Genomic DNA, 15,219 nt, shown 5'->3' with positions numbered 1-15,219 from the left:
AATAAATAAATAAATAAATAAATAAATAAATAAATAAATAAATAAAATAAAATCCTGGTCGGGCACGATGGCTCACACCTGTAATCCCAGCACTTTGGGAGGCTGAGGTGGGTGGATTACCTGAGCCCAGGAGTTCCAGATCACACTGGGCAACATGGTAAAACCCTGTCTCTGCAGGAAAAAAAAAAAAAAAAATTCTCACATATAATTATTCCCATGTCTTATGGATATATGAGGACAAAAATAAATTACTAGAGGTAGAATTGCTGGAACAAAGTGTATGTGCATTTTAAATTTTGATGAGCATTGCCAGATTCTCTCCAGAAAGCCTCTATCAATTTATCCACCTCACCAATAGTGTAAAAGAAGTCTCTGTTTCCTCACATTTTTCATACAGGTGATGTGATGTACAGACTTGAGAACCATCATATTTGGTTATATATGATTCGGTAAAGTTTGAAAATTAATGACATGTTGCCTGTGTATGTCCAGTTTTATTACTAGACTTGAGGTCAAAGTAAGACATTTTAGGCTTCTTGTTGGAGGAAGAGCGTCATTATTAAGCTGATTAAGTTTGAAGCCTTAAACATCAAACACAGATATGTTACAAATTCTCTTTCTACTCAATGGAAGGTTCTTCATTCTCCTCAAATTTTGCTACCATAACACCCATTTTTGGCAAAAGACTGCTTTGTATCTCTATGCTCTCTATCCTAAAGATAGAGTCTTTATTAAGCATTTGTTTTTATTTTTATTTCGTAGAGAAGGGGTCTCATTATGTCATTCAGGCTGGACTCCAAATCCTGGGCTCAAGTGATCCTCCTGCTTCAGCCTCCTAAGTAGCTGGGACTACAAGCATGTGCCAGCATACCCAGCTAAGCACTTCAAGTACAGATAATGCATTAAAGAGAGAAGCAAAACTAGTACGTGACAAGAGGCATTTTAGAAATAAAAGAGTTCTATAGAGAATAATCCCAATTTAAGACCAAGAAATTTATGTAATGCTTTAATTCCAATGTAACCTAATTATTTATCTTAATAATGACAACCTTTTCTTCAGACAAGAAGCCTAAAATGTCCTACTTCAACCTCATCTCTAGGTGAAGTCAACAATTAAGACACCACTTTCCTTAGGCTACCTTATTTGGCAGGGTGTTAAAGCAAAACACACCGGCATTTCCTATGATTTCTAATTTTAACTTAAGTTGCTTATTATTATTTAGTTTAATCACAAAGAAGTAATTCATGAGCATCCACAAGAACAGACAGTACTCCTGCTTAATTCCTACAAGTAAAATAACAAACATTTTTCTTTATATACTGCTTAGGAGAAAGTCTCTAGTTATACAACAAACTTGCTGCTCTAAATACACTCACTACAATAACAACAACAACAAAAATACACTTAAATTACAACCAAGTGATAGGATGTCATATGCATACCACACTGACCACAGAGTCTAGCACTAATTACAAAGATCTTACTTACTACGTCATTTTCCAAAGCCTCAAGTTCCTCATTGGCTGTGAGTTCACCTGCATCCCAGGGCTCCAGGTCCTTCTCTTTGTGTTCGCCATTCACTTTAGCACTGATAGCAGAGTCAGTAAAAGCATCTGCAAAGAATGGTTTTGGTTTAAAGTTCATAGAGTCAGGCAATCAGCTACACTCACACATATGAATCACCGACAAAGACATGTTAAAAAACAATTACGAAAAATGAATTTCACATAATTGTTTAACTTAGAATCTAACAGAAACATTTATTCAACATAATTTAGGTTGATGAAAACAAAAGACAAATGCACTGTAATGAAGGTAAACTTAAAATGTACATATGTGAAGATAAACTGCTATCTAAACTGATACGGAATATAAAACATTCAGTAAGAGTATGCTTTCACATTTAATTTAACAAATGGAATCATAGATGACTATCAGTAAAGGTATTATCTTCCCATAATGCCACATGAAGTTTTTTTTTTTTTTTTTTGAGATGGAGTCTCACTCTGTTGCCCAGGCTGGAATGCAGTGGCACAATCTCAGCTCACTGCAACCTCCACCTCCTGGGTTCAAGCGGTTCTCCTGCCTCGGCCTCCCGAGTAGCTGGGACTACAGGTACGTGCCACCACGCCCGGTTAATTTTTTGTATTTTTAGTAGATGTGGTTTCACCATGTTAGCCAGGCTGGTCTTGATCTCCTGACCTTGTGATACCCCCACCTTGGCTTCCCAAAATGCTGGGATTACAGGCATGAGCCACCGTTCCCAGTCCACATGAAGCATATTTTAATGTATTGACATAATTCATTAAATTATATTACAGATAATTACTCTGTGTGTCTCAGAAGTGATCAAGAAAATTTCTGGCCAGATGCAGTGGCTCATGCCTGTAATCCCAGCACTGTGGGAGGCCGAGGCGGGTGGATCACGAGGTTAAGAGATCGAGACCATCCTTGCCAACATGGTACAACCCCATCTCTACTAAAAATATAAAAATTAGCTGGGCATCATGGCGCACGCCTGTAGTCTCAGCTACTCAGGAGGCTGAGGCAGGAGAATTGCTTGAACTCGGGAGGTAGAGGTTGCAGTGAGTGGAGATCACACCACTGCACTCCAGCCTGGCAACAGGCTGAGACCTCATCTCAAAAAAAAAAAAAAAAAAGAAGAAGAAAAGAAAAAAGAAAATTTCTATCAATGCATCAGAAATAACTCTTTTTTTTTTTTTTTCTCTTTTTTCTTTTTTGAGATGGAATCTTGTTCTTTCACCCAGACTGGAGTCCAGCAGCACCATCTCAGCTCCCTGCAACCTCCACCTTCCAGGTTCAAGCAATTCTCCTGTCCCAGCCTCCCAAGTAGCTAAGATTACAGGCGCCCACCAACAAGCCAAGCTAATTTTTGTATTTTTAGCAGAGACAGGGTTTCACCATGTTGGCCAGGCTGGTCTCGAACTCCTGACCTCAGGTGATCCACCCACCTCGGCCTCCCAAAGTGCTGGGATTACAGGCGTGAGCCACCGTGCCTGACCTAAAATATCTCTTTTGTTTAATGGATGTACTAATTAGATACATCTTCCGAATACTTGCAGCCAAATATATGTGGATTTTGTTTTAAACTTTCCATATTCATGTCTATGCGCAGTGGTCAATATCCAAGCAAACTCTTGCCATTAATAAAGTAAAGCCATTCTAAGTAGTTTAACCCCTCCCAGAACCCACTTCTTCATATATAACCACTCTGCTAAAAGTTCAGGCCCTACAGTATTACCTGTCTCAGAAAGTTCAGGTGGCAGGTGTATCTGGACTTCCTATTAACACACTCTCACTTTGTGTCCTCTTCTCTTCTACTAATGTTACTGAAGAGTACTGATTTATGAAAGCAAATGTAGCATCCACATGTTTAGCTGACCATACTGCTGTCTAGCAAAGGAAATTTTCTCTAGTTGGGAGTTAGACTCAGCTAAATAAAGGACCACTGGGCAATGACGGCATTAGGAAATGCTCTGTAGATATAGGTTTGCATTTAAATGACTGGACCCATAGGGTACCACCTACTACGAACTAAGGAGTAATACTTCTGCTGATTTGGCTCTGCTGAGGAATCAAGGTCTCAGTCACTGTTTCCTCCCAGTACTGCAAGGTGCCACTAAGAGGAGGAAGGGACGAATCAACAACTAAATAAATAATACTCCTAACAAGAGGTTATTCCAGAGGAATTTTTTATTTGGCAATGCTTATATAACTGTCATTGTCTCCCTAATGGGCAAAGTGATGCCAAAATAAGAAATTTGAGCCAGCAAATGTAAGCATGGAACTTCAAGCCTAACTAATTCTAACCTCTTCTTATCCCAAACTAGGTGTGGGTAAGTATGAGTGTGTGTACCTGTACATCAGGAAATAAAAGCATCAATCCACCTCTGGGCTTAGCTGCCAGCTCCACCAGCAGCACTACTCCCACTGTTAACAATTCTAAGAGCCAAGAGTGTGCTGAGGGAGTTCCCCAGAGTAGCAGGACTCAGATGGGGGTGGAATGGAGCATTCACTGGAAATGGCTAAATTTTGGAAAATCTCCGTAAGAGATTTCAAGAGACTAATGCTATCTTACCAACACCTCATCTTTGCTGAAAGCTACTGATGGCACTAAAAATCTGACCTTATTTGATACTAACCTGAATCAAGTCCTACTCTACATTATCTTAAAGTTATGTGGATTGTTGGCAAAAATTAATTTAGCCATGTGTATTTTCAAGAATGTAAAATGTTCCAAGAAAACATCAAATAATAACCTACCTTAAGATCCTGAAATTCCTTTAATTCTTACAACACTAGACAAAAAACTATACTACAGGAAAATTCCAAACCAGTCATATTATCTTCTGGAAGAAGCAACAGGACTGTTCTTTACATGTAAGATCCTGTCAATGTTTTAATCTTACTAGTTTTTGAAAAGCACACATTTAAGTAAATAAAGCATTTATTTAGATAGAAGCTCAGCATCAAAGACAATACTCTTTTGATTCAAGAAATTAAAGCTCAAAGCAGTTAGAGATTTTTATAGAACCATATAAATGGTTATTTTTTCTCACTACAGGATATGTATGTGTGTGAAAATATTTAGAAAATCTTGAGTCAAGCTGTCTTCAAATCAAAAGATCCCAAATTTACATACAAAGTAGCTTAAATATGTTTTTATGATATTATAATAAATGAATTTCTTTTTTTTTTTTTGAGACGGAGTCTCGCTCTGTCGCCCAAGCTAGAGTGCAGTGGCCAGATCTCAGCTCACTGCAAGCTCCACCTCCCGGGTTCATGCCATTCTCCTGCCTCAGCCTCCTGAGTAGCTGGGACTACAGGCGCCCGCCACTTCACCCGGCTACTTTTTTGTATTTTTTGGTAGAGGCGGGGTTTCACTGTGTTAGCCAGGATGGTCTCAATCTCCTGATCTCGTGATCCACCTGTCTCGGCCTCCCAAAGTGCTGGGATTACAGGCTTGAGTCACCGCGCCCGGCCTTTATAAACGAATTTCTAAAAGGATCCCCAAGTAAGAGCCAGTGTGGAAAAGCAAGCAAGCATCTAAAACTTCAGTGGCTCAGGCTTTATTCCACTGACCAGAATTAACAGCTGTGTTAAGAGGACATTATTAATAAATCTATTTTTCTCAATGCTACATTTTAATCTTAAATTTTCTGTTAACAATACCAAACTTTAAAAAAAAAGTATTCACAGGTTATGTAACAGTCTGGTCTGGTTTTGAGACAGAAATGGGGAAGGGGAAAACACAGAAGTGTGATTCTATATAGAATAATATTCCTTGATTTTAAAATTTCACCAAAAGTAGCTCTTTCTGAAGATGAGTTAAGACTTAGGGGAAGATGTGCAGAAGTGGAGAGTTAGTACAAAATGAGGCTGTAGCATCAGGATGCTGAGGAAAACCCTGGCTATATAAGTAATGCATTTCAGGTCAACACTGCATCATCAGCTAGAAAGGAAGCAAGATCTGGGTATCCATTCTGCACTATTACCAATATCCACTATCGTAAATTTTGATTTGTTTTACAATGGTTACAAGTCTGGATTTTTGTTTGTATTTCTTAAATTTTTTTTTTTAAGAGATGGGATCTTGCTCTGTCACTCATGCTGGAGTGCAGTGCCTCATCACTGCAGCCCTAAACTCCTGGGCTCAAGCAATCCTCCCACTTCAGCCTCCCAAGTCACTGAGATTACAGGCATGAGCTGCCATGCCCAGCAAGTCTGGATTTAAAAAAAAAAACATTGTTGGTAGTAAATAGTACAATGTTGTAACCAGGATTCCTGCAAAGTTCAGAAAAAACAACTGGCTCTAATCTACAGGCAACTGTGGGAATTTCCATGCAGATTTTACCAATGCCCTAAGTCAAAGTATATTAATTTTCCATCATCCCCTATGGTGAGAAACAAAAGCACTGTAAGAACAAGATGCAAGAATACAAAGTGACTATTAGAAACGTGTTACCTGTTTCTGAAGGAACTACAGGCATAGAGAGAAAAAAGGAAAAACATAAAAACCATCAGATGAGATGATAAAGAATTAGTTTTCCAACTTATAAAAGCCTCTAGACTAGCAGGCGATGATGGAGGAAGGAACGAAATTGTATTACCTCCACCCCCTGTATCCCACCTCCATGCTACCCCCATAGCAGTGGGCTCTCAACACCTTCCCTTCTGATTCTGGGCAGAAACCCAGTCATTTTGGGCCAGTGATGCCACCTGGTGGTGGTCATAAAGAAATGTCTGAACCAATGTGTGAACGTCTTCTGAGTGTCCCCAGCCCCATACTCAGGAAACAAGAGTATGTATTCAGCTTCTCAATCTTTCCTCTTTTACCTAGGAGCCAATAATGCCTCTGAAAAACCATTCAAACTTGTCTGAGCATCTCTTAAAGTGCCAGAGTAATGGTCAAATAACTAAAATGCTAGTGTTTAAACATTAGAAATAAATATAAACTTAAATGTATAAAAACTATAAAATGGGCCAGGCGCGGTGGCTCAAGCCTGTAACCCCAGCACTTTGGGAGGCCGAGACAGGCGGATCACGAGGTTAGGAGATCGAGACCATCCTGGCAAACACGGTGAAACCCCATCTCTACTAAAAAATACAAAAAAAACTAGCCGGGCGAGGTGGTGGGCGCCTGTAGTCCCAGCTACTCAGGAGGCTGAGGCAGGAGAATGGCGTGAACCCGGGAGGCGGAGCTTGCAGTGAGCTGAATCCAGCCACTGCACTCCAGCCTGGGTGACAGAGCGAGACTCCATCTCAAAAAAAAAAAAAAAAAAAAAAACTATAAAATGACATAAAATTGGATGAAATAGTCATTAACATCAGATTTAACATCAGAAACCCTCAAATGTGCTTCCAGAGAAGCCATCAAAATCCTCAGCTACCCATTTCAATTCAACTAAATCAGCCTTTTCTCAAACATCAAAATTCTAGATAAACCTAAAAAATCATATTGTTTTGATCAATTACTATTCTTGCGGCATTTTCAACAACTTTTTAAGACAGTTTCTCATTATGTGTCATCAGTTATATGTGGACCAATCTATATACTATATAAAGTATCAGTATATAGATTGGTATCAGTGGGTGACAACCTGGCAACTGGGACTACTTAGTCATTTTTAGCACTTACTGAGTACCTACAATGCACTCATAAGTCTGGACAAGGCAGGGATTCACATTTGACTGATATAATTCCCAGCATTTCCTGTAGGAGCTCCTGGGTGTGAGAGATTAGTTACAGAAACAAAGCAATCTTTTAGAATTGAATACAGTGAGTGCTACAATACAATTAAGAACAAAGTTCTGAGGAACAAAAGGTTCTGGCTTTCTAAAGTGACAGTGACAGCCTATCAGCAGCAGCTGATCGAGGCCTTCAAGAACACAAGAAGAAAATAAGAAAGGGGAAGTAAAATGATTCCAACATAGACTGGAGTGGCATTAAAAATGTGTGTATAGGCGGGCGCGCAGTGGCTTACACTTGTAATCCCAGCACTTTGGGAGGCCGAGGCGGGCGGATCACCTGAGGTCGGGAGTTCGAGACCAGCCTGACCAACATGGAGAAACCCCCATCTCTACTAAAAATAGCCGGGCATAGTGGCGCATGCCTGTTATCCCAGCTACTCGGGAGGCTGAGGCAGGAGAATCACTTGAATCCGGGAGGCGGAGATTGCAGTGAGCCGAGACTGCGCCATTGCACTCCAGTCTGAACAAGAGGGAAACTCCATTTAAAAATTAAATAGGCCGGGCGTGGTGGCTCACACCTGTAATCCCAGCACTTTGGGAGAATGAGGCAGGCGGATCATGAGATGAAGAAATCGAGACCATCCTGGTCAACGTGGTGAAACCCTGTCTTTACTAAAAATACAAAAATTAGGCAGGCATGGTGGTGCATGCCTGTAGTACCAGCTGCTCGAGAGGCTGAGGCAGGAGAACTGTTTGAACCTGAATTGCTTGAACTACTAGGAAGGCGGAAGTTGCAGTGAGCCAAGATCGTGCCACTGCACTCCATCCTGGCGACAGAGCGAGACTCTCAAAAAAATAAATAAATAAATAAATAAATAAATAAATAAATAAATAAATAAATAAATATGTATATAAACATTTTCTGAATTGTACACAAGACCACAGGCTGCCCCAGGGAAGTGGGACTGGGGGTTAGAGGGGAGATTATCTTTTCACTGTATACTCATCTGTTCTAACTGCACTGTATACTACGAGCACATACTAAACATCATGTATTATACAGATTATATTAAAGACTATAATACTGAAGAATAACATAAACAAGTTGGGGATAAGAAACACAGTAACGGTGCAGGATGTATGAATTGGAACAACAAAACCAAGGGCACAGGTGGAGCCACGCTCCTCAGGCTAGAATGGGGTACGGGTATGATGACAAAACAGGACTGTGGGGAGCCTCCAGATTAGGGATTCTTAGCCTTTTTCTTAATACATGGGCCCTTTGACATTTTAGGGAAGACTATGTAACCGTATTCAGAATGTACTTAAATTCATAAAATACACAGGAAATCAAATGAGAACAATTAACAATGAAATGCAGTTATCAAAAACTAAAAAAATCTGTTGGCACAGTAACATACATGCTTCTTAATTAAAGCATTAAATACTAAGACCTAGTAACAGGTTTAATAACTACTATAAATTCAAAGAGGTGATGAACATACATAATTATTTGAAGCCGGGTGCAGTGGCACATGCCTATAATCCCAGCTACTTGGGAGGCTGAAGTGGGAGGACTGCCTGAGCCCACGAGTTCAAGGCCAGAGTGGATAACAAAGCAAAATTGTGTTTCTAAAAATAATTTGAGGCTGGGTGCGGTGGCTCACACCTGTAATCCCAGCACTTTGGAAGCCAAGGCAGGCGGATCACTTGAGGTCAGGAGTTGGTGACCAGCCTGGCCAACATGGTGAAACCCCGTCTCTACTGAAAATACAAACATTAGCTAGGCATGGTGGTGTGCACTTGTAATCCCAGCTACTCAGGAGGCAGAGGCAAGAGAATCGTCTGAACCCAGGAGGCAGAGGTTGCAATGGACTGAGACTGTACCACTGCACCTCCAGCCTGGGAGACAGAGCGAGACTCCATCTCAAATACGTGTATATATATATATATAACAATTTGAGATATCCATAACATCAAGCAATATGAAATTAACTGAGTTCTATAGGTGCTTAAGTCATAAATACTGCTAACACTAGTGTTTGTTGCCTATATTTTTAAATGGGAAAAAATGCTAAATTTCACTCGAAGGTTAGTGTAAATAAAGATGTAAATTCCTCTTCATCCAAGGTCATCAATGCCCTGAATTCTCTCCACAAATTCTTTGAGAATCCACAGATGAGGTTAAAAATCCTGCCTCTTTGTACTGACAAGCAGGAAGAAAAAGCCTCTGCCATGAATAAAGCAAATAGGTGAGGGACTAGAAGGAGTGGTCATCAAGGTTGCAGAAACAGGTTTAAGGGAGGGGAAAAAAAAAAAAAAAAGTCTGCTGAGCTCTCCTGAGGCAAGAGCTGGAAACCCTACATTCCTAACTAATCAGCCCCCCAGTGGGACTTTCTCCAGCCACACCCAGCAGGCTGGATTAGGACTAGACAGAGTTTAAGATCTCAGAGGAACAGAGAGTGCTGTGAGGGGCAAGAAGAGAATAGAAGTGTAAAGTTTATAGCTGTGGTCAGAGTGGACCTTGGAAGGCATTCTGGAAGAGAAGCAGTCCCTTCCGAGTGACGACACAGTCATGAAAGCAGGATGCTACAACGCCGTGAAGGTGAAAGGGACGGATGGAAGAGAACTTAGGAGGCTATGTTTCCTAAAGAATAGTGTTCTCCAAATGATCCATTTGAAAATAAATTATTGCAACACACACTACAGTCGTCTTTCAGTATCTATGGGCGATTGGTTCTAATACCCCCTGGGGATACCAAAATCCATGGATGCTTAAGCCCCTGATACAAAATGGTATATAGTATTTGCATACTCTCGCATACCTTAAATCTCTAAGTTACCTACAATACCTAATACAAAGTAAATGCTATGGAAACAGCTGTTGTACTGCATTGTTTAGGGAATAATGACAAGAAAAAAAGTCTGTACATGTTCAGTATAGATGCTTTTCATTTCCCATATAATTTTCTTTCTTTCCTCCTTTTTTTTTTTTGAGACAGTCTCACACTCTGTTGCCCAGGCTGGAGTGCAGTGGCACAATTTCAGCTCATGGAAACCTCTACTTCACAGATTCAAGCAAATTTCTTGTCTCAACCTCTCGAGTAGTGTGGATGTATTACCACACTCCAACCTCAGTGACAGAGTGAGACCCTGTATATAAAAAATACATATATGTAAACTTTTCAAAAATCAATCAAAGGAATACATGTATGTTGAACACCTAGTAACTGTAAGTCACTGTATATATATACTAGACACCATGGTTGGGGGGACATTTCCTTAATTCTATAAATTTGTTTTCTGAACTCCAGAAAAGTTTAATGCATTGGGAGAGATAAAATATACTGGCAAAAAGATACTACACACTGCTTCGTAAAGATGAGTGTTTGATACATGACGGAAAGCACTGGTTCTCCAACTGTACTTCATGACATCCTATGATGTCTTCAGGGCACCCCAGAAGACAAGGGAAAACTGAGTAGGTAGGGAGCTAGGACACCACTAGCTCTTCTTCCAACCACGCTTGTTTTAACTAAGAGTCAGCATGGGATCTCATCAGAGGGAAAGAACTGACCCCTATTCTATGCTAAAAAGAAAATACTAAAGTCTGGGCATGATGACTCACACGTGTAATCCCAGCACTTTGGGAGGCTGAGATGGGAGGATCACTGGAGCCCAGGAGTTCAAGATCAGCCTGTGCAACACAGTGAGATATCTGTCTCTACAAAAGCTAAATTAAAAAAACAAACAAAAAAATTAGCCAGGTAGGGTGGTGCATGTACTTGGGAGGCTGAAATGGGAGAATAGCTGGAGCTCACGAAGCAGTAACCCATGATTGCACTACTGCATTCTAGTAGGGGTGACAGAGACCCTTTCCCAACAAATAAATACATACAAATATAAATTAATTTAAAATGTAAAGTTTAATAGCCATTGTTATAGGCAATAGAAACAAACCACAATAAGCAGGGAAGGTGAGAGAAGACTCTAAAAAGGACAGATGTGGTCTTGGTTTTGAAAAAGTATCTAAAACTCCAGTCAATAAGGTAGATTCTTGAAGTTAGGATTAAATGCAGGAGTAAAAGAAGAAGGCACAGGCTGGCCGCGGTGGCTCACGCCTATAATCCCAGCAACTTGGGAGCCCAAGGCAGGTGGATCACAACGTCAGGAGTTCGAGACCAGCCTGGGAAACATAGTGAAATCCGTCTCTACTAAAATTACAAAAATTAGCAGGGCATGGTGGCACACGCCTGTTGTCCCAGCTTTTTGGGAGGCTCAGGCAGGAGAATCACTTGAACCCGGGAGGCGGAGGTTGTGGTGAGCCAAGATCGCGCCACTGCACTCCAGCCTGGGCAACAGAGCAAGACTTCATCTCCAAAAAAAAAAAAAAGAAGGCACAAAGTTGGTGATGTCTAACACACAGAACATGCCACAGTAGGTCAATAGTGGATTAACATTGGGAAATAATGAGAGATAAGGTTGAAAAAGAGAAGTTCCACTGGGAAGAGCCCTGTATAGCATCCCAACTTTATTCTGTAAGCAATAGTGGCCACTGAAGATTTTGAGCAAGGGATGAGATGATCTAATAAAGCAATGTCTAAGAAGTTCTTTACCTCAATGCACAAGACTGACCGAAAATGAGAAATCTGGCAGACAAGTTGTTTAGGAGATTATAACAGTATTTGCCGCCGGGCGCGGTGGCTCAAGCCTGTAATCCCAGCACTTTGGGAGGCTGAGACGGGCGGATCACGAGGTCAGGAGATCGAGACCATCCTGGCTAACACAGTGAAACCCCGTCTCTACTAAAAAAAAATACAAAAAACTAGCCGGGCGAGGTGGAGGGCGCCTGTAGTCCCAGCTACTTGGGAGGCTGAGGCAGGAGAATGGCAGGAACCCGGGAGGCGGAGCTTGCAGTGAGCCGAGATCCGGCCACTGCACTCCAGCCTGGGCGACAGAGCGAGACTCCGTCTCAAAACAAACAAACAAACAAACAGTATTTGCCTTGGTGGAAGAAAACAGGGACCACCCTTATTTTCTATTTTCACTGTTAAATCTTTTGGTATACACTTTTTGAACTTTTTACCATGTGTGCATATATAATTTTTTAAAGTAAAGTTGTAAACAGAAAAAAAGTCTACAATGAGATACTACTTCTTACTCTCCCACTAGGATGGCTATAATCAAAGAGACAGACAATAACAAATGCTGGTGAGGATGTGAAAAACATAAGAAACCTCATACACTGCTAGTAGGATTGTAAAATGATACAGCTACTTTGGAAACAGCTATGTAGGATTGTAAAATGATATAGCTACCATGCCCAGGAGACCAGCCTGTGCAACACAGTGAGACCTCACCTCTATTTTCAAAAAAATAATAAAAAGGAAAGAAATAGCCCAACAGTTACATAAAAGCTTCAACACAGATTTAGCATATGAGCCAGCAATTATCTTGCAGGTATGTGTATGTATGTATGAGTATGCATACACACACATCCCCATGAAAACTGAAAACCTATGCCCACACACAATTTTTTTTTTTTTTTGAGATGAAGTCTCACTCTGTCACCCAGGCTGGAGTGCAGTGGCATGATCTTGGCTCACTGTAGCCTCAGCCTCCCAGTTTCAAGTGATTCTCTGCCTCAGCCTACCTAGTAGCTGAGATTACAGGTGCACGCCACCACACCCAGCTGATTTTTATATTTTTAGTAGAGACGGGGTTTCGCCACGTTGGGCAGGCTGGTCTCAAACTCATGGTCTCAAGTAATTTGCCGGCCTCAGCCTCCCAAAGAGCTTGGATTACAGGCATGAGCCATCACACCCGGCCCACACAAAAACTTTAAAAGCCACTGTTCGCGGCCGGGCGCGGTGGCTCAAGCCTGTAATCCCAGCACTTTGGGAGGCCGAGACGGGGGGATCACGAGGTCAGGAGATCAAGACCATCCTGGCTAACATGGTGAAACCCCGTCTCTACTAAAAATACAAAAAACTAGTCGGGCGACGTGGCGGGCGCCTGTAGTCCCAGCTACCTGGGAGGCTGAGGCAGGAGAATGGCGTGAACCCGGGAGGCGGAGCTTGCAGTGAGCTGAGATCCGGCCACTGCACTCCAGCCTGGGCGGCAGAGCGAGACTCCGTCTCAAAAAAAAATTAAAAAAAATAAATAAATAAAAGCCACTGTTCATAGCAGCATTACTCATAAGTCAAAAGGTGGAAACAATGAAAATATCCACCAACTGATGAATAAACAAAATGTAGTGCGCCTGTGTACCTCTACAATGGAATATTTGGCCATGAAAAAGAAGTACTAATACATGCCACAACACGGAAGAAACATACTAAGTGAAACAAGCCTATCATAATATATATGGCTGGGTGCGGTAGCTCATGGCTGCAATCTCACCACTTTGGGAGGCCGAGGCGGGCAGATCACTTGAGGTCAGGAAATCGAGACCAGCCTGGCCAACACAGTGCAACCCCGTCTTTACTAAAAACACAAAATTAGCCAGGTGTAGTGGCAGAAGCCTATAGTCCCAGCTACTCAAGAGGCTGAGGCAGGAGAATCGCTTCAACCTGGGAGGTAGAGGTTGCGGTGAGCAGCGATCATGCCACTGCACTCAAGCCTGGGCAACAGAGTGAGACTCTGTTTCAAAAAAAAAAAAAAAAAAAAAAAAGAGGCTATATATGATTCCATTAATATGCAATGTCCAGAATGGGCAAACCTATGAAGACAATAGATCAACAGTTGCCTGGAGCTGCGGAAAATTGAAACAAACAGAGAGGAACTGCTAAGGGGTTCAGAGTTTCTTTTCAGGGTGATGAAAATGTAAATTGATTGTAGTGATGGTTGCACAATGCTGTGAATATATTTAAAAAGAAAAATGGGCTGGGAGCAGTGGTTCACACCTGTAATCCCAGCACTTTGGGAGGTTGGGGCAGGAGGATCATTTGAGGCCCAGAGTTTGAGACCAGATTGGGCAACATAATGAGACCTCATCAGTACAAAAATTAACAACAAAAATTAGCCAGGAGTGGTGATGCATGTCTGCAGTCCCAGCTTAATCAGGAGGCTGAGGTGAGAGAATTGCCTGAACCCATGAGTTTGAGGTTATGGTGAGCTATGACGGTGCCGCTGCACTCCAGCCTGGACAACAAAACGAGACCCTGTCTCAAAATAGAATGAAAAAAAAAAACCTAATTTTCTCCCTATCTCAAATGAATGATTAAATTTTCTAGCACTATGATAAAGTGAGATAAAATTTTAAAAAATCCCTAAGCGAAAAATATGTACTGTTTAAGTAATAAAAACCAGTATTTATTTTCCTTACTAATAAATTCTGTTTGTGAGAGGTACAAATTGGATTCTTCAGTTAAAATTCAAGGAAAAACATTTATAAGATAAGATACATCATCTTAGTTTGACTAAGCCCACTAAATAAGAAAAAAAGCACTGCAATTAGTAACTTTTCTTGTTGTTGTTGAGACAGGGTCTCACTTGGCTCACCACAGCCTCAATCTCCCTGGGCTCAGGTGATCCTCTCACCTCAGCCACCTGAGTAGCTGGGACTACAGGTGCACAACACCGTGTCTGGCTACTTTTTGTATTTTTTTGTAGAAACAGGGTTTCACCATATTGCCCAGGATGGTCTTGAACTACTGGGCTCAAGCAATTCATCTGCCTTGGCCTCCCAAAGTGCTGAGATTACAGGAATGAGCCACTATACCCAGCCAGTAATTTTATGTTTTTAAAGCAATTTTCTTAAGCTCTAAATTAGCTAACTTAAAATTCGAACTAAAAATTGTTTAGAAATGGTATCACTTAAAATGGTGCTGCATTTTACTTCAAAATCAACTAAAAAATAAAAATAAAAAATTCAAACTTACGGCCGGGTGTGGTGGCTCAAGCCTGTAATCCCAGCACTTTGGGAGGCCGAGACGGGCGGATCACGAGGTCAGGAGATCGAGACCATTCTGGCTAACCCGGTGAAACCCCGTCTCTACTAAAAA

At 41.3% G+C, this 15,219-nt stretch overlaps 1 protein-coding gene across 18 annotated transcripts in view; it reads right to left on the bottom strand.

Annotated features, from left to right (window-relative positions):
• Positions 1 to 15,219, bottom strand: part of ATXN2 (ataxin 2) — a 156,965-nt gene that overhangs the window by 78,089 nt on the left and 63,657 nt on the right. For all 18 annotated transcript variants that reach the window (XM_030939943.1, XM_030939945.1, XM_030939935.1 and 15 more), the window contains one exon: positions 1,490 to 1,614. In XM_030939943.1, coding sequence (XP_030795803.1) covers positions 1,490 to 1,614 — 125 coding nt within the window. The remainder of the gene's footprint in view (positions 1 to 1,489; positions 1,615 to 15,219) is intronic.

Source organism: Rhinopithecus roxellana, chromosome 10, assembly GCF_007565055.1.
Source record: "Rhinopithecus roxellana isolate Shanxi Qingling chromosome 10, ASM756505v1, whole genome shotgun sequence".
Taxonomy (NCBI): Eukaryota; Metazoa; Chordata; class Mammalia; order Primates; family Cercopithecidae; genus Rhinopithecus; species Rhinopithecus roxellana.
The sequence above is the reverse complement of the archived record's forward strand: the minus strand, read 5'-3'. Positions and strand labels throughout refer to the sequence as shown.